The sequence below is a fragment of the Xiphias gladius genome, chromosome 14 (genome assembly GCF_016859285.1).
Source record: "Xiphias gladius isolate SHS-SW01 ecotype Sanya breed wild chromosome 14, ASM1685928v1, whole genome shotgun sequence".
Taxonomy (NCBI): domain Eukaryota; kingdom Metazoa; phylum Chordata; class Actinopteri; order Istiophoriformes; family Xiphiidae; genus Xiphias; species Xiphias gladius.
In genome coordinates this window covers 15,897,266-15,922,311 of record NC_053413.1, presented here as the reverse complement: position 1 = coordinate 15,922,311, position 25,046 = coordinate 15,897,266, and the positions used below count along the sequence as shown (strand labels likewise).

Sequence of the window (25,046 nt, the reverse complement as noted above, 5' to 3'; positions counted from 1 at the left end):
TTGCAAACATTCAGTGTATTTATGACTGACTATTTATGACCATTTAATATAAAATTCTCATTTCTTGTTTGAATTTTTATTGCCATTTCAATTGTAAACACAAATCAGGCTTTTTAAAAAAAGGTAAGCCTTGTTTTTCTTTTTTTCTTTTTTTCTTTTTAAAAAGAATCTCCAGAAGTGATGCTCCACCTATTGATACTCATTCCAATAGTGGTCCTACACCCACTATTTTAGTATCAAATATTCAGCTGCTGTCTGCTTGAAAAGTGGCTGTTAAAGGTTGGTAGTTTTCTGCTTCAAAAAGAGCTCTGGTAACAAGTTAAAAAAAAAAAAAAAGTATGAAAGGTTTTGCTGAAAGTTCTCAGACCACTCCTGTAGCATAACTCATTTCTCGGCTGTCAATATGTTTGCCAAAATGTGGATGCATATGCAGCTTACGTTTGTTACTCCTTCACTGCACGAACAACAAATATGTGAGTGGTCAGGATTTGATTAATACAACATTTTTCCACCCTCTACTAAAACATACAATGTTGGCACATAAAAACTTGTGTTGGAGCATTTCTGTGTGGCACCAGCCATCTTCAACCACAGAGACATCAGTCGTGTGTTTTCAGCAGTGATAACAGTTCTACTCTTTCTCAGTAAGTGAGTATCTTGTTGCACCCCGACCTTAAGTGATTGTTGATATAATTTCCATAAACATGCACTTCTGACTCAGTTAAAATGGGAGAGAGATGGTGCCATTGCTGAGCCATAACATTGGCTGGCAGTGTTTGAACGATAATATTTACTACAGCCGGAGACAGTGAAGATGGGGAGCAGAGCCTAACTATGCATGATTTTAACACTATTAGTTTTCCACTTGGTGAAAGCAGAATGAGACATTGACATCACTGCCTAAGTCAGCTATACTGTTTTTCCACCAAAAGCTCCATCTTTGTGGAACAGTAACTGGTACAGTTCTGGACAGAGAGATATATTTCTGTTTCTTCTCTCAGCAACAAATCAGAGACAGGAGACACTCTGCTGGTGTGATTTAAAAACTCCTACAGGACCTAGTGAACATGGCAGCAGAGGTTACCTCATCACTGGTCACCACCTCCTTTGTCTCTTTGATTTTTATGACGGTGTTTTGACGCATTTGATCAAACAGTAGAACTAAATAGCTTTGAGTCTGTTCTTTAGAGATCAGAAGGACCCAATAATGTCACATTACAGGTTTCACTGAAGCGGTTTCAGTGCCCAGCCCTCGTGATCAGCCTCTTCAGAAAATACCAGCTCAGTTTGGAACCAGAGGCACGGGGGCTCATAGCGATCAGCTGACGTAGCCATTGGCTGCTTTACTTTTATGTTTGTCTCGTCTCTAATTAAAAATATATTTAAGAAAAAAATCCCCCTTTACCATCAGCTTGTTAATCATCACAGTGCATCACAGTAGATGCATAATAGTTAAGAGCAATCAATATCTGATGTGTAGTGTTTATGGTAATTTCTTACCCCACCAGAGCCTTAGAGATGAGCTAACTGTATTTCCAGTTGAAAGTTCCTGAATCACAGTGGCACTGTAGCAACACCATGGTACAGCAGAGATGGATGCATGGTGCTGACGAGCGTGGTGTAAGGTCACCAGAGAATGACCTAGTAATACAGAAATGATAAAAAACTATGTATGTTGACAGATTAAATGGTTTATTATTCACAATCTGATTTCTAAAATGGATCTCAGTGTCTCAACCTACCTCTGGCCCCCAGCTTCATATAGATTACTTTATTTTACTCATACCTGCTTTTCTTCTCCATCTCCATCCCTTGCTGCTTCGCCCCGTTAATCATTAAAGCCTTTGTAGAGTGAACAAAGTGACCAGTGCCAGCAATTCTAAGGGGTAGAGTATAGAGAGAAATTAATACCCTGTGACCTTTTTATGAGAGGACACAATGAGGTCAAAGAATATCTGTTATGGACATTAAGTTCATCACCTCATTTCATATAACTCTGATTTACATCTGAGAGGTTCTGCTAGCTGGGCGTTGTAGACTGTAGGCATCAAGATTTAGAGGCTGTGTTTGTATTATATGGTCACATTTACCTAACACTTAGCCCCATCACAGTCTACAGTAATTACAAGTTTCCTTCTTCCATAAGTATCAGTTATTGTCCATTGTACTTGAAAGGACAGTGAAACATACTGCTAGGCGTTTTCTTCTTGGATCTATGAAACTGTTGGCATTTATGATTTTTGCTGTTTGATTTACCATTGTATTAATGTGATGTTTTTCATAATGAGCTTCATCTATAAGCATTTGCAGGGGTCACAGAGCTTTGCTGAAAGACATCATAAAGAGCAAGAGTGTTTGACATCCTGGTAATGTGGTCAGTTTAATACCCCACTAAAGCCTCTGTATCAAGCTACTCGTCTCAATAACTCACAGAACAAAATCCCAGTAGCTATGCACTGATAACTGCAGAAGGATGTAGCTTAGCCTTATCAGCTCTTGGCTCAAGTGACATAGTAATCCACACAATGCTCAGCTGTCATTGTACTGGAAAACAGAATAATTTCATTTACACAAAAAGCCCAAGAATCATTGTGATGTCCCCCTGTGCTCCCTTTTGATGACTAACCCGTCGAGATTGCTAATTTTCAAAGGCGAAATATTACTTATTCAAAAGAGCCCAACTGTCATCGGGCATTTCTTCTTTGCAGAGAAACCTGTTTTGCCAGTGGAATAGGAGGCTCTTATTGAATGTCAATTTATGAAGATCACATTGGTCGGTTGTTTTCGGCTAGCAATAGCTAGTTTCCCTCTCCTAAGGGCCCGTTTGCCAGATCAAGGGAGCTTAAAAGTGTCTGTATTTAAGATTGAGAAAGCTTGTATGGCTATTGCCACTTAGTTGTCCATGGCTCTTATGTTTCTCAGTGTGTATACAATGTGGTTATGTGTGATAAGGGAAGGTAGTTCCGATATGTTTTTTTGAGGGACTCTTCATAATTCTATAATTGATGCAGCAGTTTTCGGAAGGAAAAATAGCTACAACAATATGCATACAGTAACCTACACAAAGTGCCTGGGGAATGGTCACTGCAATCAAGCTAGAAAAATGAGCCAGCTGCTTGTTAAATGTGTTTATGCTTTGATGCAATTCCTCTTTAGTTTTCTTAATTGCTAGAGACACTGGACAGAGTACAAGCGCTGGATGTTTTTTTCATGCAAATCCCTTACATATTTTAGGAGCAGCTATAAATGCATGGAATGCTTTGTGTGTTTGAAGTGCAGTACATTAGTAAAAAGCCTTCAAGGGCTTAGTCTGGCAAAAGAGAGTATCATCATTCCCAGATCCAAGCTTCAGCTACAAACAGCTTACTTTCTCTGAAGAATACCCTATTTTCTAAAAACAGAAATATACCTCAGTCTCATCTCTGCATCTCAGCTTCTTTTGAATAAATGGATATTTAGCAATGTTTTGATTTGGACGAGTAGTGGAACATAGCATCAACTCAAATACAATGATTGCCCCTCTACCACTTCTGGTTGTTCTATTAAAAATAATTGATGCTTTCACAACCCCAGATTTATTGGTATAATTCTTGAAAAAAGTTAATTGTAGTTTTAGATCATCAGTTTAAATGTGCATTGTATATAAATTTGCAAAAAAAACGGAAATTATTTTATTGGTTGCATTAGATCAGAGAGCAACAACACAGTAATTTCCACTGGAAGATTTACTTACAAAAATAGCCTTACATTTTAGGCATCTGCATGGAAATGGCTACAGTTGTGAAGACTAGGATGTAATAAGTTGCACAATTGTGTTTGTTTACGTAAAAGCCTGAAAGCTGTAGTATGCATTCATATCTATGCATTCATAATAATAGCTTCTGAGTGGCATTCAGTAGAGCACATACCCCCGCCAAGGTGAAAAATGCCCTATGTCATAAAGTTAAGGAAGGTGATTAAAAAATTCCCGGATCCACCCCTTTAACTGGATCCACACCAAAATTTAAAAGGTTCTTCACTGGCCTATACCTCAGCCATCCACCAGTTTGCACCAATTTTTGGTACAAATTGGTTCAGTAGTTTTTGCCTAATCCTGTTGACAAATAAACAAACCAACACACGGACACAGGTGAAAACGTAACCTCCTTGGCGGAGGTAAAAATATAGTTAGAAAGAAAAACCCGTGCATGCACAATTACGCATAGTAAGCAGACATCTTATTTTTTTTAAAAAACAAAAAAAAAAGTGTATTGTGCTTTTAGTAGTTTGGGCAATAATTGGACAATTATAGAATATGCTGTTCAGGATATTTTTGTGGTTGGGCACAAAGTATGTATGCTGTTACAGAATGCTGACCTTAATTTAGCATGTTCTCCCCAATTTTGGACGGGCTTAGAATTTCATATCACAGCAGTTTGAATTGAGGTACCAGAGGGCAAGCTCCACTGGGGCTTAACAGGATCTTATAAACAGTGGTGCTGGCATGGATATCTCACACAGCACATTCAGTTGGAGCCTCTCCTTCATATTGCATTGTGTCATCGCCAGTGCAGGCACTAAACCTGCCACTGTACTAAACCTGGTCACATTCATTTGTGAATAATGCATTTTGTCAGTGGTGTTGTACCATTTGCCAGGGTTGGGTGCGGGGGTATGCCACTGGGGTATTTGCCTGGGTCTGCATTTATCTACAGCTACTGATGAAACACCTATGCTGAGTATTTCTCAACTGTCAGTGACCTCACTTCTCAGAAATGAATGATAGTATATTGGGATGATCTCACAAGAGGTTTCATTCTTGTCACATTTACAGCACATTAGAGGGACTTTCAGCCTGCTCACTTGCAGCCAGTGTATTTGGCAGGCAGGCATAAAAGCTGAGATTGTGGAACATTTTCTTTTCGTCTGTGCAGTCACAGAGTCTACATTCCACGCTCCAAATTAAATGTATCTCTCTCTGCCTCTCCCTATCTCTCTCTCTAACTATTTGTGTCTGTCTGAGTTAGAGTTATCACGTGATGGAGCAGACAATAGCAAGGCACTCTGGCACTACGCAGAGGTTAGCCGGGGTTTTTGTGTTGCTTGTCAGTGAGGGGGGGCATCTAAGCTGTGAATAGGATCATTGAGTCGGAGGTAATTTTGGGCCCCGGTGCAGGGCATTAGTTGGACAGGCCTTTCTGCTGACAGGCTTGTTTCTCCCTCTCTGTCTCTCTCTCTCCCCCTCTTTTTTTTTAACCCCAACCCCCAATCCCCCTCTGCTGCATCGGCATTTCTGTCCAAACCAAAGGCCTTTATCGTAGTGCCCATGACGACATGTTTGATAGGGCGTGGCAGCCAAGATCTCTTTTAGCCCTGTACCTTGGGGAGCCAATACATCTAGATATAGATATGTTGCAGGGGCCAGGTTTTAAGCCACAATACACCTTATTGTGGTTTTATAAGCCACCAGAGTCCGTCTGATATGTGAATAGACACATGCTGGACATTCCCATTCATTATCATTGGAAATGGCTGTGCCTGCTGGGAGTTTGTGTTGTGATTACTTTGGGGGCTGACTGTTGAAGACCCTCACACAGGTGTCCTGATGGAAAAAATATCAGACAATGTTAAAGAGCTGGAGCTCTGCTGAACAAGAGGCTTGGGCTAAAATAACTCACATGGGGAACATGGCTGTCAAGTGCACCACTACACATGCTCACAAAAATGTATAGTCAAAAGTGCCAGTAGGACATAAAAAAACACATGGACTACAGCTTTGTGGGGCAGAAAGGCAATATGTGTGAACCCAAAATTTGGCAGTGAGTGTTACATTACCGGTGTCCAATTACTACTTATTCACAAAATACCTCCTGGAATGCCCCTAAATACAATGAGGGAGGAGGAACAGTAATACAGCTGGAAGAATGCAGAAGTAGACAAAAGCATTACAGTTCATTTGAATTGTTAGCGCTACCCAAACTCATACCTGCCAGCAACATATTTTTCAAGTGCAACTAATTTAAACACTAAGTAGTGTTTATTTTCAATATATGGCAATTTCCTTGAGCCAGAAGTGGTGGCTTTTAAATTTTTTGTGTTGACAACCGACAGTCCATACTCCAGAATTGTTTAATTTATAATGATATAAAACAGAGAAAAGCAGGAAATCTAGATATTTGAGTAGCTGGGACTATCAAATTGTTGGCATTTATGTTTGAAAAATCAGTATTTCTTTCAACTGAGTAATCTACTCATTGTTGCAGATCTATCTACATTTGCTGAATAACATTGTGTAGTATTCCTAAATTAAGCACCTGAGTCAGAATAGTGTGAGTGAGACTTTACCCACCAGCAACATTGTGAAGCTTCTTAAATCTATGGACTTCGGCTGTAGTGAGTTATTTTGACAGTCTCTTACTCTGTATTCTACCTCTATCTGAGTATCTGCTGACTTGGGCTGGCAAGGTTGATTGCTTGAAGGCCTTTGAGTTTATAGGCAGCTGTCTTTAGAGAGAGATGGTCATCTATCTGATGTCAGCTTTGCAAGGTTCAAAGAGGAAAGAAAACTAATTGGCCAATGATAATTGAACAAAAGCAGCCAGGAAGGAGATGATCAATATCAAGTATTTCCAGTATAGAAGAAAGATCTTGTCATCTCCTGTCTTGCTTATTGGAATTGCTGTCTCTCCTTCAGTGATCTTTTACGTAGTGTGCTCTTGGGTAATATTTAGATGAATAGCAATTTAGGTTAAAAAAAAAAAAAAATTTGCAGTGCTGCTTTCTTGTTTTCTCAGTGTTTAAATCTTTTAGCAGGCTGTAATGGAGTGCAACACATGGTCCTTGCAGAAGATTCGTTCTCCCTGTTTGTGTTTTGATAAAATAGAGTAAGATTGAGTTTTCTTTCATCAGGATGAATACATTGTAATTACACTGTATGTCAATTTCCAAACTTTCCTTAGGCGACCTCATATTTTTGATTCATTCTCTCTCTCTTTCTCTTTCTCTCTCTCTCTCTGTGCTTTCCCTTGCATTCTTCTCACATCAAAAATATGCTAGTTTTTATAGGATGCTTGGTGTGGTATATGGTTTTTTTCCACGCTTTTCTTTACCCGCATTCACTTTTCAATAATAGTTTTTTTTAAAAGGAAGATTTGCCTTCCCTTTCCTGTGCATCTGGCTTGCGTTCAGCCATTGTGCCTTTAGTTGCTCACTGAAAAAACAGGTACATCTTTGTCATTGCCGGAACCACATGCCTGAAAACATTTGCCCTGTCTGCTGTTCACGGCAGCAGGAAAAGTGTTGAATTCACTCCTTTCAACACTGAGAGATTTATTAGTAGTAGGGTGTGGTGCATTTTGGCAGAATTGATTGCTAGTGTTTGGGTGATAATATTAAATTAGGTCTGGGGGTAAATGTATGACTTCCTTTTAGACCCCAAGCTGATCTAGCTGATGCATCCTCTCCCCAAACCCAGAGGAACTCGATGCACTCAGAGTGCAGATGATACTCTGAAGACATCAGCAGGTCCCCAAGGTAGCGGCACAAAGGAAGATTAGGCACACGCCTTCAAGGCTTTTGTTAAGTAATTCCACATCTGCTTTAATAATTCAAAGTGGCACTAGCAGAGCCTCCACACAAACAATATATGGTAACGTTGTGGTCTCTGTGGTTGGGAGGAATTTTTATCTTTCCCTTTATGCCGTTTTATGTGCTATAAACATGAGGTGGGCCTGCCAGGGAAACATAGCCACACAAAAGGATAACACAATGAAGATCTCAGGTGCCGAAGTATGTTTGTGTGTGTGTGTGTGTGTGTATACAACAACATAGGCTGTGCTCTACTGTCACTCACTTGTAACATGAACCGATGTTATAACACTGCCACTGAGGCACCTGTGGGACTCGAGCCCCCATGAGCCACCTGTTTGCAGTATCTATATTTCTGCATGATTTTTGGTGTGTTTTCTGTGTGACTATGCTGATGAAATAAACATCACATACACTTACTTCTGTCTCTTGGGGAATTGAGGATCGGAACTCATCCGCAGAAGCATCCCTGTTTGTCATGGGGGACAAAGCTAGCATACAACGGCCTTAGCTGAAAATGAAATGAGACTTATCTAGCAGAATTAAACGTGTTTATACATTATTAAATATTTTCTCAAATTCAAACATAGCAAAGTATTTAGACAGTCTAATGTACACATCAGGTTTTAAATGTATTGTTTTGGGTTTTTGGATTCTTTTTAATAGCCCTTAAGGGGAACACTTCCTTTTTTTTTATTTAGTTTTCTCTCCCTCCAACTCTCTCCTTCACTGCACCTGTTTTGAACAATACCTTTGGGGCATAGCTTGAAGTGAATAATGTATGAGCGAAGAGGAGAATCAGAAAACCTTTGTGGACCTTCTGTCTGTCTGTCTGTCTTCCATCCCCTTTGTCTATGTACGTAGTTTTTTCCCAGGTTTCTCTCTCATTGTTAGGGTAATGTTTTAACTTCCATCCATCTATCTCTGTCTCTTGCAGTGAGGTTTCTTGACTGTGGCCGAGGCGGTCTGGTGCGGTTTGAATGCAGTAACCCCTCTGACATCCGGATAGAGGCAAACGGAGTAGTTTATGCTGCCAGGACTCTTCAGCACTCTACACTCCCTGTGTCACCATTGCAGATCAAAGCCAGTGACTCCACCACGCAGCAGCAATGGGTGACCCAAGTCAGGCTGATGCCCTCCACTCAATCCAGCCAGCAGGTGACTAGACCTCAACCACTTCTGTAACATTTCTGTCTTTTTTTGCCAATTGTCTGACTGATGTTACTGCTGTAGAAAGGCGGAGTGATCAATCCTGCCCTCATATCAAATAACTTATGGTTATTAGACAGACAGCACATTCACAGATGACTAGTTCCCTAATGCTGGCCCCACACTGGTGGATAATTGGGCAGATTTTGGGTCAGATTCTCCCATCCCAACAGTCGTGGGGGTATTCCTGTAGTACTGTTACTATGGCATGGCATCTCCATAACAGTTGAATGTCAGAGAATGTATTAAAATGACAACATTTCTAATGATGAAAGGTTTCATTCTCCTCTCTACCTGTGTACCTGTAATAACAATAACGTTAGCTTCTAACAGTTACTTCCTCTAGCCCCGTTTGAGACTAACAATAAAACTTTATTTCCAATTCACCTCCAGGTCACACTGCGAAATATATAGCCATGCTGACATCCTGCGTCTTGGCATGTGTCTTCGTACAATTAAAATATTTAAAATGAGTTAAAGCTGCCATTATGTCAGGGGTCTCCCATGTTTTTTAAACTGGTTAAGATTTTAAAGTCCTCTTGTGTGCACCATGCCTAAAATTGTAGAAGTTGTTCTGAGAGATTGGATGGAGGCTTGCTAAATTAAATTTAATGTCAATTTACTAGGAGCACAAATATATACTCAAAATGGTCATTGAAAGAGGTAGCAAGAGCAGATTCAAAATAGCTCCACATAAAGGTGATTTCAGTGAGCATGCCTGGTGATTGTGAGGTTTTGCCTTATCCAAAAGGGGACGCACCTCTTTCAGTACCTTGACGGGAAACATCTGTCTGAGCTGTAGAGTGCCGCTCTAACTGTTCCCCTGGATGTGTTGTGCAGTCATCTGCAATTAGTTAGAATGACCATGTGCTCATATGTCAACATTGTGGTTGGCCAAGGATCAGAGGAAGTGCACAAAAAAAGCACTGCACATGTTTTATCCGTCTGCCTTGTAACCAGGAAATGAAAAGAAGCTCTAAAGGCTGTGTTATTGTAGAGGTTTTAACTTCAATGCCAATGGATTATGCGATACTGCTCAATTAGATAATATCTGCCACGTTAAACTTACAGGACGCTCCACACACAGAGACACACGTATGCTGTTCTCAACTGTGTGTGCTACTCTCTATCTTGACCCATTCTGTAGGGTTGTAAGTGAGCCTTTATGTGCATATGTTAATAATCATTGCTGTAAGATCTTAGATCATTAGCCATCCGGTGTCTTAAAGAACACCCCCAAATGTAGTAATCGTGTTTGTTTTACAAAGACCAATGAGCTTTTCGCTTTGATCTCTGTAATACACTTAAACAAATGGCCACAAGTGGCTATTTCTAAATGTGTGGTGCAGCACATAATCTCTGGAAAAGAAGGCGTCATATTTTATGTGGGTGCAGATTAAAAGTTAATACCGATGGTTTTGTGTAGTTGCTGTCAGTGCTGCAGGTGCAGTGGTCTGCTGGGCCGAAATTAAACTTGTAGCTGGTAATGATTTCATGGCTTTCAAAACACCATCGTTAGCCACTGACAGTCATTTACTATAGGGACTCCTGCAGGTATGTGATTTTAATGATACCATTAGTCAATGTTGTTGGTTGGTCAATGGCAAATACATACTTGTCCCAAAAAGGTAAACATAGACTTTCTACAGGTTTTTTTTAGAATTTTAAGTAGTAGTCAGAATCTCACATGGGTTCAACACGTGTTGCTATCCTATGCTGATCTGTATCTGTTGAGAGTTGTTAGATTTTGTCCTGATTTGTCCATAATGAAATCAGGGAGTGACTTTACCGTATCTTGCACATTTATGAGGTCATGAGCGGTTATCTTCCCCCCCAGCACAATTATTATCATGAATCATAATGCATCTCTTAATCACATCAGCGATTAATTTTTTTTTTTTTATTAGTGCCATGAATGCTGCAGCCTTGGGGAAACATTTTAATCAATGACAGTCAAACAATATCGTCATTACAATGAGAGTGTCCTCATCCACTATCTCCACCTCGATTATAACCTCTTCTCCACCACAGTCTGCTAATAGAAAGTGTTTCAGAATTGGAAACAGAATTGTCCTAAAAGGGCAAATACACGTGCATAATTCTTTACGCACAATCACAAATGCTCGGGCCATCACTCGGCACAACACTCTACTGGATTCTGATGTAGACTTCTAGTCAGGAGATGGAGAGGGTGCGGAGAGTGTGGATGGGTGCATACTAGCAGTGTCTATTCTGGCCAATATTGACGTTTGATTATTCTTTCTAAAAAACACTGACTTGACCAAATTCTGAAGTTTTTACAGACAGGGCTTTTTAGATTGCTCTTATAACAAATCAATCTCTATGCGGCAAAGTTGGGTTATGAACTCTCTGCCATCATTACCACACAGCTCTTGTTGAATTATTTCGCTTATTTCAGATTGACCTACATTTCATTTTCAATCAATGAAAGTGACGTTGTGTTGACTCCTGTCTGTCATGCAGTGCATTCAGTGCAACGGCCCAGTCCCACGCAAGAATTCATGAGGCAGCTACATTAGTGTTGCTTTCTTTTTTTCCACAATCAAATATTAATTTTCACAATCAAATGTCTGGGTTTTTTTTTTGTTGTTTCTGTTTTTACAATTCAATTATATTATCAAAGTGCAGACCACCAGCCCACCAGAGATAGATGCATGTTGGGCTGAACAAACCCTCCATGCCATTCGTCATTCCAGATGTAGGTTGCAAATAATTACTGCTATCACTAGCACCCATTTTAATAGGGTAATAGATATTTCTGAAGCATGCCCCTTCGCTATCTTTCTACTTGCCTCTCTGCATTTCCAATGTGTGAAAGCAGTATAATCGGATTTCAAACGTGATTAGAGGAAGCTCTCCGACAGCTCCCCAGATGGTGGGCGAGGGGGAATGTGGGATATGGGTCACGATATAAGGTGGTAATTAATTTCTGTTTATGCATAGGACACTTTGTAGTAAGTTGTTGGTCTTTGACTATCTCACAGCCAATCAACATTCAAGTAATTACAGGCAACAGTAAGGAAGATACTTAAAGGGACGTGTTCAATTGAAATCCCAGGTATCATTCATTGACATTGACGGATTTTACATATTGTTTTTCTGTTTTCTTTCCTACCTTTTTTTTGTTCAAGGTTATTTCAACTTTCTCTGGCACTACTTCAGTCTTCTCAGTCTCTGGAGCAGCATAGGCAATTTGAGCCATCTGTGTGTTTAGTGTCTGGCTTGCAGGTACCATCCTCCTTTGTTTCAAATCTCATTCATTACAGCCGAGGGAGGATGGCAGATCCATTATGGAAGCTGGTCTGTCTGTGTGGGTGCATTTTATCAGCACATAAGAAGAGGTGTACCGTTTAAAGCAAGCCAGCGCTGGTGCTGTATGGCTGCTGCAGTAGCCACACCAAAGTGTTTCAAGGCATATCGTCACATGTTGTACTGTAGACATTTTAATTTACAAAGGAAGTCATAAAATAATGGATTGTTTGATTGAACATACATTTAGAATAGGTGTTGAACAGGTGATGAAATTTTAAAGAGCTTGTTAGGTTTGCAGTAAATGGCAGCATGTTTCCTTTTATCACCACACCAGTTTCCTTTTTATATAACCAAATGGGAAGGGTCATCAGTCAGCCTACCATTTCAGTAAGGTGTCTCTCCAGTAAGTGGACTGGTTTGTGCTGCTGTTGATTGTAGTAATTGCATGATCAGGACTAATGCTTGTATTCCCACAGGGTAAACATAATAACAAGAATCTACAACCATGCTAGCGTCCCTGTGAGGCTGTACTTAATGGTGATTTGAGCAAAATGCTAATGTCAGCATGCTAACATGCTCACGGTGACAATGCTAACATGCTGATGTTTAGCAGGTATAATGTTAAACATGTTTACCGTCTTAGTTTAGCATGTTAACATGCTACCATTTAATACATGGCACTGAACATAAATGACATGACAAAACTTGTTGAGAGTTTTTGCTCAAAACAACAAATTTCAACCTCATTGGGATGTAAAGTCAGGGGATCATCGAAGTCAGTAGGAATAATTATCTGGAAACCATTAATGATTGTAAAAAAATTTTATCGCAATCCATGAAATAGTCTTAGGTGGATCAACCAACGTTGCCATCCATAGAGCCATGCTGGTAGCGTGGCTAAAAACGTACATACTCATATTTTACTACATAGATGTGAACACAACCCAGCTCTTGAACCAAATCATTTCCTTTTCACAGGTCCAGGAAGTTGCCATCCCTCCAGTCAGGTCCAAGGATTTGAAGGAAATAGTGTTTCCACCAAGAAACATGGACAGCCAACTCAAACGCATGAAGAGAGACTGGGTCATCCCACCAATCAATGTCCCAGAGAACTCACGAGGCCCATTCCCGCAAGAGCTTGTCCGGGTAACATAGCTCACCCAAGCAGATGCATGCACACACACACTCTTACAACTTCAAAGAAAATGTTTTGGCTAGATCTGACAACTTTGTTGGTCTGTGTTGCCTTGAGCTCTCACACAGAGGGTCACAGAAACGAGACTTCAGCCTTCAAGGAAATGCTTAGTATATACAGTACTTTCCTAAAGGTCGCGGCTCTTTTTTACACTACAGTATTTATCTTTTGTTTCAGGGGGCAGTCAGTACCAATAGTAATATTTAGAAGCAGAGCAAAATCTGAAGTGCCAGCACAATTGTTCCTTGGTTGCCTGTTGAGAATTTATAGTCCTTTTATCATGGCTTAAAGACTCACACAGCCCAGTTCATTTGCAACAATTCTCTGGTTGGGGCCGGGTGTGTGTGGCTGACAGAGGACAAGCAATACTTGGGACAGCTAAGTAGAAGCAGATAATTTTTCAGCAAATTACGTTGACTTGCTTTACCCAGTGTTAAGTCCTATACATGCCATTTGTATGCTTTATGTTTAATCCAGCCATATTAGATGGGATGTTTCTGGGCTTTAGTGGATGATATTGGGATGAGGAAATACTTTGTTTGCTCAGAATTGATCTGGGGTAATAAGATAGTCTCAGCTTACACGGCAAACAGGATACACAAGCCCAGCCAAGACAGAACTCCAATACTACAACGACACATACCATTTTTATATGCTACTTACACAGCAATCTATTTTTAAACCAGTGCTGAAATGATTAGGCGATAAATGAGGTTACTGGCAATTTTAATAAATAATTGATTTACAAAAAATCTGATAACAAAAGATTACATTTTTTTAAACATAACCACATAACATAATCAAACCTTTTCGATAAGGATCCCTTAAATTTTGTGATATACCGATTTACCTGCTGGCCACTATACTGGCCCAATTGACTATTTTACTTAATATTAACAATAACAGAATGCACACAGTTAACATTGTTGTGAAGCACTCACTAACAAATCTGAACACCCACAGATTCGGTCGGACCATGACAAGAACCGGTCCCTCAGATACAGCGTCACAGGCCCTGGCGCTGACCAGCCCCCCACTGGTATCTTCATCATCGACCCAATCTCTGGAGAGCTATCAGTCAACAAGCCCCTGGATCGAGAGCACATCCCCAGCTTCCATGTAAGTCAGACACAATAGATTATAAAAAAAAAAAAATCATCTGTAATGATATCTCTGTAATTTGCAAATTGTTTTTCTAGCCTACTTTATCGAGAGAATTGTGTTCTCTCTGGCGGTGCTGTACATTCCTGCCAGTTGGCATGTGCTCAAGGGTCATGTGTAGCCTAAACAGCCTCCTTAGACTCAATAAAAACTGGGGTCTCCCAGGAAATCTGACTTATCCGTCTGAGAATTTAAAGGATTTAATGTGATGTTTTTGAGTCAATTGAGTGTGTGTTAGCTTTGTTACGAGAACCTCAGCTCCTTCTGGAGCTGCTTTATTCATTAGTGGTTTTCCATGACATTGTTACGGTCTTTAAATTGTATAGCTTCATTTTTAATGCTATATTTTCATGTGCTTTAACTTAAACTAGTAGGCATCAAGCAAGATTGTAGTTAAGATAAAATAATGCAATGTATTCATGAAATAGAATCTACTTACGTGATCTTTCTAGGTCACAAAAGACTATCACAACTAAAAAGCTCTACAGGTTTCCTTGCTCAATTTAAGGCGTATGTGAACTTTAACCTGTAGAGCAATACAGGAGCAGCTCAGTATTGTTATATTTGAGTGATATGTGAGTTTGCCAATTTCCCCCTATTTCCATTCATTTATTCTGTTGATTTTGCTTTATGCACTTGACACTGTAACATAGATTCATTGATTATATACAGTGAATTCAGAAAATATTCAGACTCCTTCAACTTTTTTTCAAATTTTGTGAAAGGCGGAGTCCAGTCAAGGTGTAGAAACATCTCAAAGATTAAGAGAAATGGGAGGCAACTGAGATAAATTTCAAATGTCATAGCAAAGGTCTGAATACTTATGTCAATGTTATATTTCTGCTTTTCCTTTTTGACAAATTTGCAAAATTTTTTCTAAAATTCCATTTTTGCTTGTCATTACAGGCTATTGAGTGTAGATTGATTATTACAGGGTATTGAGTGTAGATTGATGAGGGAAAAAATTAATTTTCACAATTTTAGTGCAAGGCTCTGACATAACTAAATGTGAAAAAGGTCAAGGTGTGAATACTTTCTGAATGCACTGTACACTTGAACTAGACTGTAAGGTAAACATGCACAGGCATATCATGTATACTGTACATAACCTTTAGAATTTAAATATATACTGTATTACTTATATATATTCTAGAGTATGAGTCCTGTGTTAGACGCCAGACTTGCAGTTATGTGTTTGTAGGAAAAAATGCAGCTGAAGTGCAAAAAGATTCAGCAGATCAGAGTGGTTTTCATAAAACAGAACTGAACCTATGCTGACCCAGTGTTAGGCAACAGTAGTGAATAAAATTAAGAGTACATCTCATTCAAAAGACAACTCTAAAAATGAAGCTAAATGCTTGTGTTTTTGTTGACTCCGACAGGTATCAGACTAAATCTAGTCACTGTTTGTCTTCTTTGCTGCACATGCTAGAGCTGGTAGTGGGAAAAACTTTACAAAGATAATTCCTCTCTTGGTCACACTGGTCTGAATAAATGGATTTTTCTGAACATTTGCTATGTTTTGCTTTCTAAATGCATTGAAAGATTTTAATGATTTTAAGGATTATCACAGCAGTTTAATGGGTTATATTCAGTGAGTGGTTTCTCCCAAAATGTTGTTTGCACAGTTGATAATAGTCCTTGCTTGAACAGTTCTACAGTCCAGATGTCTTTGTGTTTTCCTTCAGCTAAGAGCTCATGCAGTGGACCTGAACGGCAACCAGGTAGAAAACCCTATTGACATTGTGATCAATGTAATCGACATGAACGACAACAGACCCGAGTTCACCCATCAGATCTGGAACGGCACTGTTCCAGAGGGTTCCAAGCCAGGTAATATACCTCAAAAAACCAAGCACAGCACCACACTGTATGAGCAAACAATTTACTGTAGTCTGAGTTTCCACCTCCCCATGTTGCCATAGTGTTAGCAGATCAAAAAACATTGATGGCATACTTGGCATACTTGATGGCATACTTTTGGGGTGGCCACTTTGTTAACTTTGCTTCTACTGTATTAAAGAGATCAGTGGTATTTTAAGATCACAAGAAAGAAAATTGGATGTCTATATTGCAAAACTATAAATCTAGTAGTGTTCAAATTGCACCATTCACTCAACTTCTACCATCTTTTGGTTGGCAATTAAAAAAAGAAATAAACGGAGAGATAAAATTAAAGTATTTGCATCTTGTCTCTGCCTTTCTATACCGTAGGAACATTTGTTATGACAGTAACGGCTGTTGACAAAGATGACCCCAAAACAGCTAATGGGATGCTGCGTTACAAGATCCTGTCTCAGAATCCAGAGAGTCCGACCTCCAATATGTTCACCATCAACAATAAAACTGGAGGTATCATTACAGTGGCGGCAGGCCTGGACAGAGAGGTGACTGGCACTTTTTCCTTTTTCTTTTTGTGTTGCCCTTCATTCCTACTCTCCTCCTCTTTACCTTCTCCTACATCTGTTTATGACATAGCTTTCTTTCTCTTGATTTCATACACTTTAATGTTATTGCCAATCCACTCCCTATTTAGTGTTTATGAATGTAGACTTACTATAAAATTGTAGTATCGGCATTTAAGTGAAACCTTCTTTAGCAATTCATTATATTAATTCATTTTCATCTTGTTTTAGCAGCTTTTTGTAGATATAAATTAACATATCCATTTCCATGTTTACATAAATGGGCTGTGCATTTTTTATATGATGACAAAGCACAGCTTGAGTATCGTTGCTGATATCCAGACTGTCGGAGAACTAATGAGCCAAAGTGAATTATTCTGATTACCAACTAAAGAGAAGTAGAAATGGACTTGGCTCTTTCACACTTATTTACTCTTACAAGGAGGTAGCATGCATCACTGAACAGCTAAATGTTCTCCTTCCCTGATTCTCGCCTTCTGCCTTTTTTTTTTTTTTTGCTTAAGCAGTAGCTTTACTTGCATTGTCTTTCTCTCTATTCCCCATGCTGTAAATGCTACCACTCTTTCATTTAATTGGATCACACGGCTGTTTGAGAAAATAAATAAAATAACATAGAAACCTGGAGCCAATTTAGTGCAATTCTAGTGAGGGCAATCTGGCTAGGTGGCTGCTCAATCACTTCCGCCCTGGGGCCGCCGTTTTATGTCTGCCAGTTGCCACCATGAAAGTAATTTGCCCGACTCTCATTACGTAGCAACTGGTCCGTCACCTGAGTGGCTTTTAATGTGAAAAGAGTCATTTGTTAGCTACATGATGGTGTACATAGCAGAGGTGTAAATTTCACACATCCACTCATAAACTCACACCCCCCCCATAGGGAATAAATCAGATTTATATAAAAAGCCACCATTAGTCATCATAATTAAGAAGCTATCCAGTTCAGATTTGTATCACTTTAGCTGAAAACATTAATACTCATACACACTGAGTTACCAGTTTATTAGGGACACTTGTAAAGCGCATCATAATCCAATACAATCACCCAGAAATAAATCTTCATGGAGTTTATAATGATCAGTTTTTGCTGACATTGAGTCAGGGAGGTGTTGATTCAACTGTGAGGTCATTTTTGAGGCTGCTTTGTTGTAGTTCATAATGAACTGAATTATATTAAAGTGTTTCTAATTTTTTGCTTTATCCTTCTTCATTTGCTTACATAAAAAAATGCTCAACATAGTAGTAGTAGATCAAAATAACATCACAGCAAACATCACCGTTAAAAATGGCTACATCATACAAAGACTTGTGTTTTGATCCTGTTATTTTTTCTCTTCTCTTCCCCTCCAGAAAGTGCCCCAGTACACACTGATCATCCAAGCCACTGACATGGAGGGCAATCCCATGTACGGCCTCTCCAACACTGCTACTGCTGTCATCAGAGTCAGTGATATTAATGACAATCCGCCAGAGTTTACTGCTGAGACGGTAAGAAACAAATTCATATCTAAGACAACAACACAGTAATCTTAGCGAAAGGGAAGCACCACAAGTACCCCCATTTCCCCCCAGTATGGATAAATGCACTCAATCGTCACTGCTGCTCACCTACCTGGTTCTGCTTGCCCAGCATTTCCAAACCCATACAGATGTACAAGTAGCCAGCCATGCGCAAAGTGTTATATCACCCCTGAAATGTTGAACCATGCAACTACGGGGATGTCTGCCTGAGTGAAAGAGGCACTTACTGTGCTTGCGAATCACTGAAATTTGTAATGCTACTATTGTGCTATCAGGGGAGGACAGGGATTGAGATGACCATGACGACATGATAAGTTACCTTAGATGTCTATTTACCCAAGATTGGTCCTGCTGAGCGGTGTAAGGCAAGGCTCGGTGTGTTTTCTGCTGCCACAGCAGTATCACTAACAGCTCGCTGTTCTGTACATTCATGGTTTATTCATGCAGTTTTTCGGCGAGGTGCCTGAAAACCGTGTGAATGTCATTGTGGCCAACCTGACAGTGACTGACAAGGATCAGCCCAACACACCGGCCTGGAATGCTGTCTACAAAATCACTGGGGGCGACCCCACTGGCGGGTTCTCTGTGCCCACTGATCCAACCACTAATGAGGGCCTGGTAACAGTCGTGAAGGTAAGACCTCTTCAAACTCCTGCCTTTCAGTCCCTTGGAGATGCATAGTAAATGTATGGATGCTATACTGAGAGGGCTGCAGCTTTTGCAGGATGGTCGGCTCTGCATTATTTTCTGTCAGTTAGGATATTCTGTGTGAATATATTTATTACATTTCAGAAACTTTAAGTACATTGAATTTGATAGAAGTGAAGATGTCTTAAATGTTATGTTGCTCCCTGTTAATGAAGAAAACAAATTAATAATCTTAACTGTCCAGTTCAATTGTTTGAAGGGTAGAAGCATTTTGTGTTTAGCTACTCACAGGAGGTTAGCACTGATAAGATTTTATTGATTTTACTAAGATTAATTTACTGACAGTGCTTAATGTGGTGTAAGAGTGGTGCCACTAGCAAATTCTCATCTTGAATTATGTTTAAATTCAATTTCATAATGCATGATTAAAACTTAAAGCACAATTTTAAAATTCAGAACACATCTCTGATTAAATTTGTTGGTTTCACATCCTTTACAGCAGCTCTCTTGCTGTTGTGTGTCCTTCAACTGACCACAAAAGGATAGTCTCTTTATCTCATATCACTGTCTACAGTGAGCTTTCACAATAATATTTTTTAGGCAAAAGGAAGAAAAAGCTTCCATTCTTAGCATTGCTCTCTCACCACTTTCATATAACCAAAAGTGTAATGTGATTTAATGTATCCCGCATTATCATGTTTGATTCACTCTCTGTATACCCTCTTTTATTGTTTTCCAGCCTATTGACTATGAAAGCAGTAAGGTATATGTGCTGACAGTGGAAGCGAGGAACGAGGTCCCCCTAGCCAGAGGCATCCACTCTCCTCGTCAGTCCACTGCCACCGTCTCCATCACAGTGATAGATGTCAACGAGAGCCCCTACTTCGACCCCAACCCCAAACTCATTAAACTGGAAGAGGGATTGATGCCTGAGTCAACTCTGACTACCTTCACTGCACAGGATCCTGATCGCTTCATGCAGCAAAGCATCAGGTAGATTTTACAGTAAAAAAAGGAAAAAAAGACCTTGAGAGCTGTGTGACTTAAACATTAAACATCTTCAAGGAAATCAGGTCCATTTCACAGATGTGCAAACTTTGATGAATTCCTCCAATGTTTAAAGTTAGCTTCATTTCCTTGAATGCCTGTTCCCTCTTAAAAATACAGCACAGATGTTTAAATCACGTTTTATTGCACAAATAGGCACAAAAATTTGCTGCAAATATGATGAGGACACTGGTAGGTGCATTACTGATTATGTAGTGCCCCAGGTGTGACACTAGAGTGACATGATCGGTTAAGATAACTGTTCACCCTGGCCGTTTTCTCAACACTAAGCAGCTAGCATGTCTCCATCTCATTCTTGTTGATCAAGTCATATTTTTTTCCTTTACATAATCAGAAGTCCTGCCTCACAGCTGTTTAGCCGTGGAAGAGTTTATCTGCCTGAAATAAGCTAGCTTTGTAATTCCACAATTTGTCTTACAAATTAGTTTGAGCCACTGATATCAACACACCAGTTTGGTCTCCCCTGAGAAGCTGTTCTCAAAAGTTAGAATAATTATGTAAAATGTATGACTTTTAAAATATTTATTCTGTGTAAACAAATAAAAACAAAAGCATTTTTAGAAGAAAGAGATGCCAAACTGGAGATGGAGACCAAATCCATCAGATAGATTTCTTTCTGCACAAAACAAAATTGGAGCTTTTAAAAACTTTCATACTAATTTTAAAAAGAGCTCACAGATTATTCCCAATTATGAATTAATGTGTAAACCTTTTGTTTTTCCTTCCCCCAGATACTCCAAACTCTCAGATCCAGCCAACTGGCTAAGGATTGACCCCAACACTGGTCGTATCACAACAATTGCTGTTTTGGACCGAGAGTCGCCCTTTGTGAAGAACAGTTTGTACAATGCAACATTCCTGGCTTCTGACAGTGGTATGTTACCATTCAAGTGGTACCGCATATGCCAAAAATACACTGTTGAGCTCCTGTGATGCACCGGTTATGTGGTCTAGGTGTTTTAGCCAGTGTTACACAAGCACTCTATTCCAGGCCATTATTGTTAGAGCATTCAGGAGGATATAATGCTTCTCTTTCAAAAGGAAGTCTAGTGGATGTCTAAAGGAGCCTACCTCTCAAAGGTCAATCTTCCACCTAGCATCACTTTGAGTACCTCTGTGATGTTTTTCACTTGAAGCCAGTACACAAATGCACAGCATCTGTTGAAGGAAAAAAAAACTACCTCAGTTACACACACAAAGATATCCTCCATGCTTGAAGGTCAACCAGGCACTTGGCCTGTCTGGAACGCTGACCACCTCAGTTGAAGGTTAATGTGGTAGCAATCCCAGAACCATCCAGCATGTGGATACATTCACCTCTTCCCTGCGCTGGTGGGATTTACCTCTGTTCAGGTTTACCCTGTTCTCCGGAGCATAGCTTAGGCCAATAGGCTTAAAAACTCTACCAATAAAGAGGTTTCTCAGCATTAATGGGTCAGGATTGGATGACTAGCTCCTTTGAGCGTGGCCTGAATGGTAAAAAAGCCTCTTAGCTGAGTGAATACATAGAGGAGCCTGAGAGGAGCGACAGTGGGCTCTGTTTGTCTGCTTTAGTATTCCCATCCCGTGTCCTTCGTCAGGAAGACATTCTTCAGACACACACACACACACACACTACCCAAATATTCTGATATCTCTGTCTTTCGGTCTACCTCCTCACTTGAGATTAGATTCTCAGTTCAGTATGCAGTTTGGTTTGGTCTTCTCCCACTAGAGTAAATAGCTGTTTAGAGTGTCTTTTCATAGCACGAGAGCCAAAGAATAAACTTAATACTTTACTTTTCTCTGTTGAGTGCATAATGAGTGCAAAATGAGAACTGGAATTTCAATATATTGCTATCCATGTGGAATTTTTTTTAAATCCCTTTTCTCATAAATTTGTATATTGTGTGTGTGTGTGTGTGTGTGTGTGTGTGTGTGTGTGTGTGTGTGTGTGTGTGTGTGTGTGTGTGTGTGTGTGTGTGTGTGTGTGTGTGTGTGTGTGTGTGTGTGTGTGTGTGTGTGTGTGTGTGTGTGTGTGTGTGTGTGTGTGTGTGTGTGTGTGTGTGTGTGTTTGATTTTATGGTCCATGCAGGTGTACCTCCAGCAAGTGGCACAGGTACTCTCCAGATCTACCTGCTGGATATCAATGACAACGCTCCCAAGGTGTTCCCTCAGGAGGCTGAGATATGTGAAAAGCCAGAACCAAATGCCATCAACATCACCGCACTTGATGGAGACCTGAACCCAAATGCAGGGCCGTTTGCCTTTGAATTAGCCCACAGGCCCTCTGATGTTCGGAGAAACTGGACCATCACAAGAATCAGTGGTAAGACGCTGAACACACAAAATTTTCATATCAGTAACTCTCATTAAATTCATATTAGGCTGCTTACACTGTACATTTGAGCAAAACCCTGGGCTGCGAAATGCCTGAGATAACCTGTCCAAGGACATTGATTCATCTTTTTGCCACAGGCCTCCATTTGTATTCATTACTGGAAAATGAAAGGAAAGAATATGACCATTTTCAGCCTTTTTCAATCAGTGGCATTTAATAATTGGAAAGAAAACTGTAAAATCTCTAGCAAAATATATAAAATATTTAGCAGTCTGTTGTTCAGTGATTAAAGTTAGAGACTTTGATCTGTGATCCCTCTCAGCAACATTTAAAAAAAAATGTGTAAATAGCACATTGCAGAAGGGTCAGGTAGAGCTGAGATCCACAGTATAATAATATATTAACCTTCCCAAGCAGTCATTAATTGTTTATGCTAATTTGAAGAAATACACGAGTGGAAGAACTCATTTGTTGTGTGTTAGCTATTGGATAGTGTGAGTAGAATTCCAGTGAATATGTCTTAATAGGATAATAGCATTTGGATTATGGCAGCTGGGAATTTAGCCTAAGCAGCATTATCAAAAGGTATTCAGTAGATTTTAAGCGCCAAATCTAAATCCTGACCATGTTTTGGATTAGATATGCTGATGCAACTTCCAGGTAGGAATTTATGCTGCATATTTCTGGTAATAAGTGTGTAATCATACTGTGAACAAGGTCTATACAAACAACTATTTAGAGTTTTGATTTAATCCCCTCTGAAAGATTTACCTGCTTAAAAAAAAACAAAAAAAAACGTTATTTTATATTTAATCACATTAACTTGCTTAATCTCTATACTCACCACTTCATGTTTAACTCCTCTGAAAAGGAGCCATCACAGATCAGTCACTCACTCTTTTTGTCTCTTCTCCTCTCTGTCTCTCAGGTGACTATGCTCAGGTGAGCCTGAAGATTGGCTTCCTTGAAAGTGGTATCTATGAGATCCCCATCATAATCACAGACTCAGGCAACCTGCCCATGTCCAACACCTCCTACCTGCGGATTAAAGTGTGCCAGTGTGACATCAACGGAGACTGCACTGACCAGCAGCACATTACGGCCGCCGGTCTGGGCACGGGTGCCATTATATCCATCCTCCTCTGCATCATCATCCTCCTCAGTGAGTGTCTCAGTGCCTCTCTCAAACAGCAAATCACACATACACAAACACGGATTATAAAGACAGCTAAACATTATCCGAGATACTACTAGATTACTGTAGGATTACCAAAAAGATGGCCTTGATCAGGCCCCCACCAAAGCTCTAAAACATAGGATCCGATTACATTTGTATGAAAATATGTAAGTTAATATGTTTTGTAATATGAGATCTCTCTCTCGTCTATCAGTTCTCGTGCTGCTGTTTGTTGTTTGGATGAAGCGCCGCGATAAAGAGCGTCAGGCCAAGCAGCTCCTCATTGATCCCGAGGATGATGTGAGAGACAACATTCTCAAGTATGACGAGGAAGGTGGAGGAGAGGAGGACCAGGTAAGAATCATGTGGTAAACACAAACAGTGTAGACCCCTTAAAAATTCTTTGAGTCATTTTAAAGGCCCTGAAAACATATTTTCTCACTCAGCTTCTTACTAGAGGTCGAATGGTTTGAGTAACAAATCCAACCTGTTTGGTTCGCTAATCATGTTTCAGGGCATGTATACGTTGCTCGTTTCATTTGAAATAGGCTATGAGGCATGCGCAGCAAATAAAAACTTCAAATAAAGTTATTCGGGGGAGAAAAGCCTAGCACCAATAACCTAGTGAAACTTTCAGTTGGAGCGGATGAAGTGTCCAGGGCAACTGTCAGTTAGTCTTGGAAATGACAATCGATAAGACAGACTTAGAAGATCTGCCAGCATTGTTTCGGTCCGCTGTATGGGAGCATTAATTTAGTGTTAGCTATGACAGTGAAGGGGGAAAAAACGTGTTGGATAAAATGGCAACTGTATGTAAGCACTGTGCAACACATGTTGCTTATGCTAGAAACAATACTTCCAATATGATGAGCGATTTAAGAATATCATCCCAGTGTGTCCATTGACAGCGCAAGGAGAAGAAAGTCAGGAAAGAGCAACTCCCTGTCCACGCAGCATTTAAACAGCCTTTCCATGCAGATTCAGACAGGGCAAAAAACCACAATTAAAGCACTGGAGGTGTTTATAACGAAACATAAGCAGCCCTACAGAGCAGTGTTGTTTTGAAACAGTGTGCATAGTGTGTGTTTGGTTTATGCTGCACTCTATGTCGATGGCCTTAGTCTATAATTTGCACCCCACAAAAAAAGCTGCATTTTTTGTTTGCACTTTATAGAAAATCTATTCCTTTAATTAAGATTAGATAATGAAGAAGTGTTTTAAGGCAGAATTTTAAGGCAAACTATTTTTGGTCAAATAAATGAAAAGCATGGCGAAATTGGCAATGCCAGAAACGTACCGCACCAAAAACTTTGACCCCTGAACTGTGATATGAACCAAACCGTGAATTTTGTGAACCATTTCCACCTTTACTCCTTACTATAAGCTTACCCTACATTAACACTTTTATTTCCTCCAAAGAACAATTTTGGTTATTCTAATTGAAAGATTTCTGCTGCATTTTTCTATGCCCTGTCTCATTGGTTT

At 39.8% G+C, this 25,046-nt stretch overlaps 1 protein-coding gene across 1 annotated transcript in view; it reads left to right on the top strand.

Moving 5' to 3' along the window:
• cdh2 (cadherin 2, type 1, N-cadherin (neuronal)) overlaps positions 1-25,046 on the top strand; it is a 62,224-nt gene that overhangs the window by 28,904 nt on the left and 8,274 nt on the right. Inside the window, exons 3-14 of the mRNA XM_040143385.1 lie at positions 8,504-8,724; positions 13,027-13,194; positions 14,207-14,362; positions 16,093-16,237; positions 16,619-16,791; positions 18,178-18,315; positions 18,796-18,981; positions 19,736-19,989; positions 20,796-20,938; positions 22,139-22,372; positions 23,313-23,546; positions 23,776-23,915. Coding sequence (XP_039999319.1) covers positions 8,504-8,724; positions 13,027-13,194; positions 14,207-14,362; positions 16,093-16,237; positions 16,619-16,791; positions 18,178-18,315; positions 18,796-18,981; positions 19,736-19,989; positions 20,796-20,938; positions 22,139-22,372; positions 23,313-23,546; positions 23,776-23,915 — 2,192 coding nt within the window. The remainder of the gene's footprint in view (positions 1-8,503; positions 8,725-13,026; positions 13,195-14,206; positions 14,363-16,092; positions 16,238-16,618; positions 16,792-18,177; positions 18,316-18,795; positions 18,982-19,735; positions 19,990-20,795; positions 20,939-22,138; positions 22,373-23,312; positions 23,547-23,775; positions 23,916-25,046) is intronic.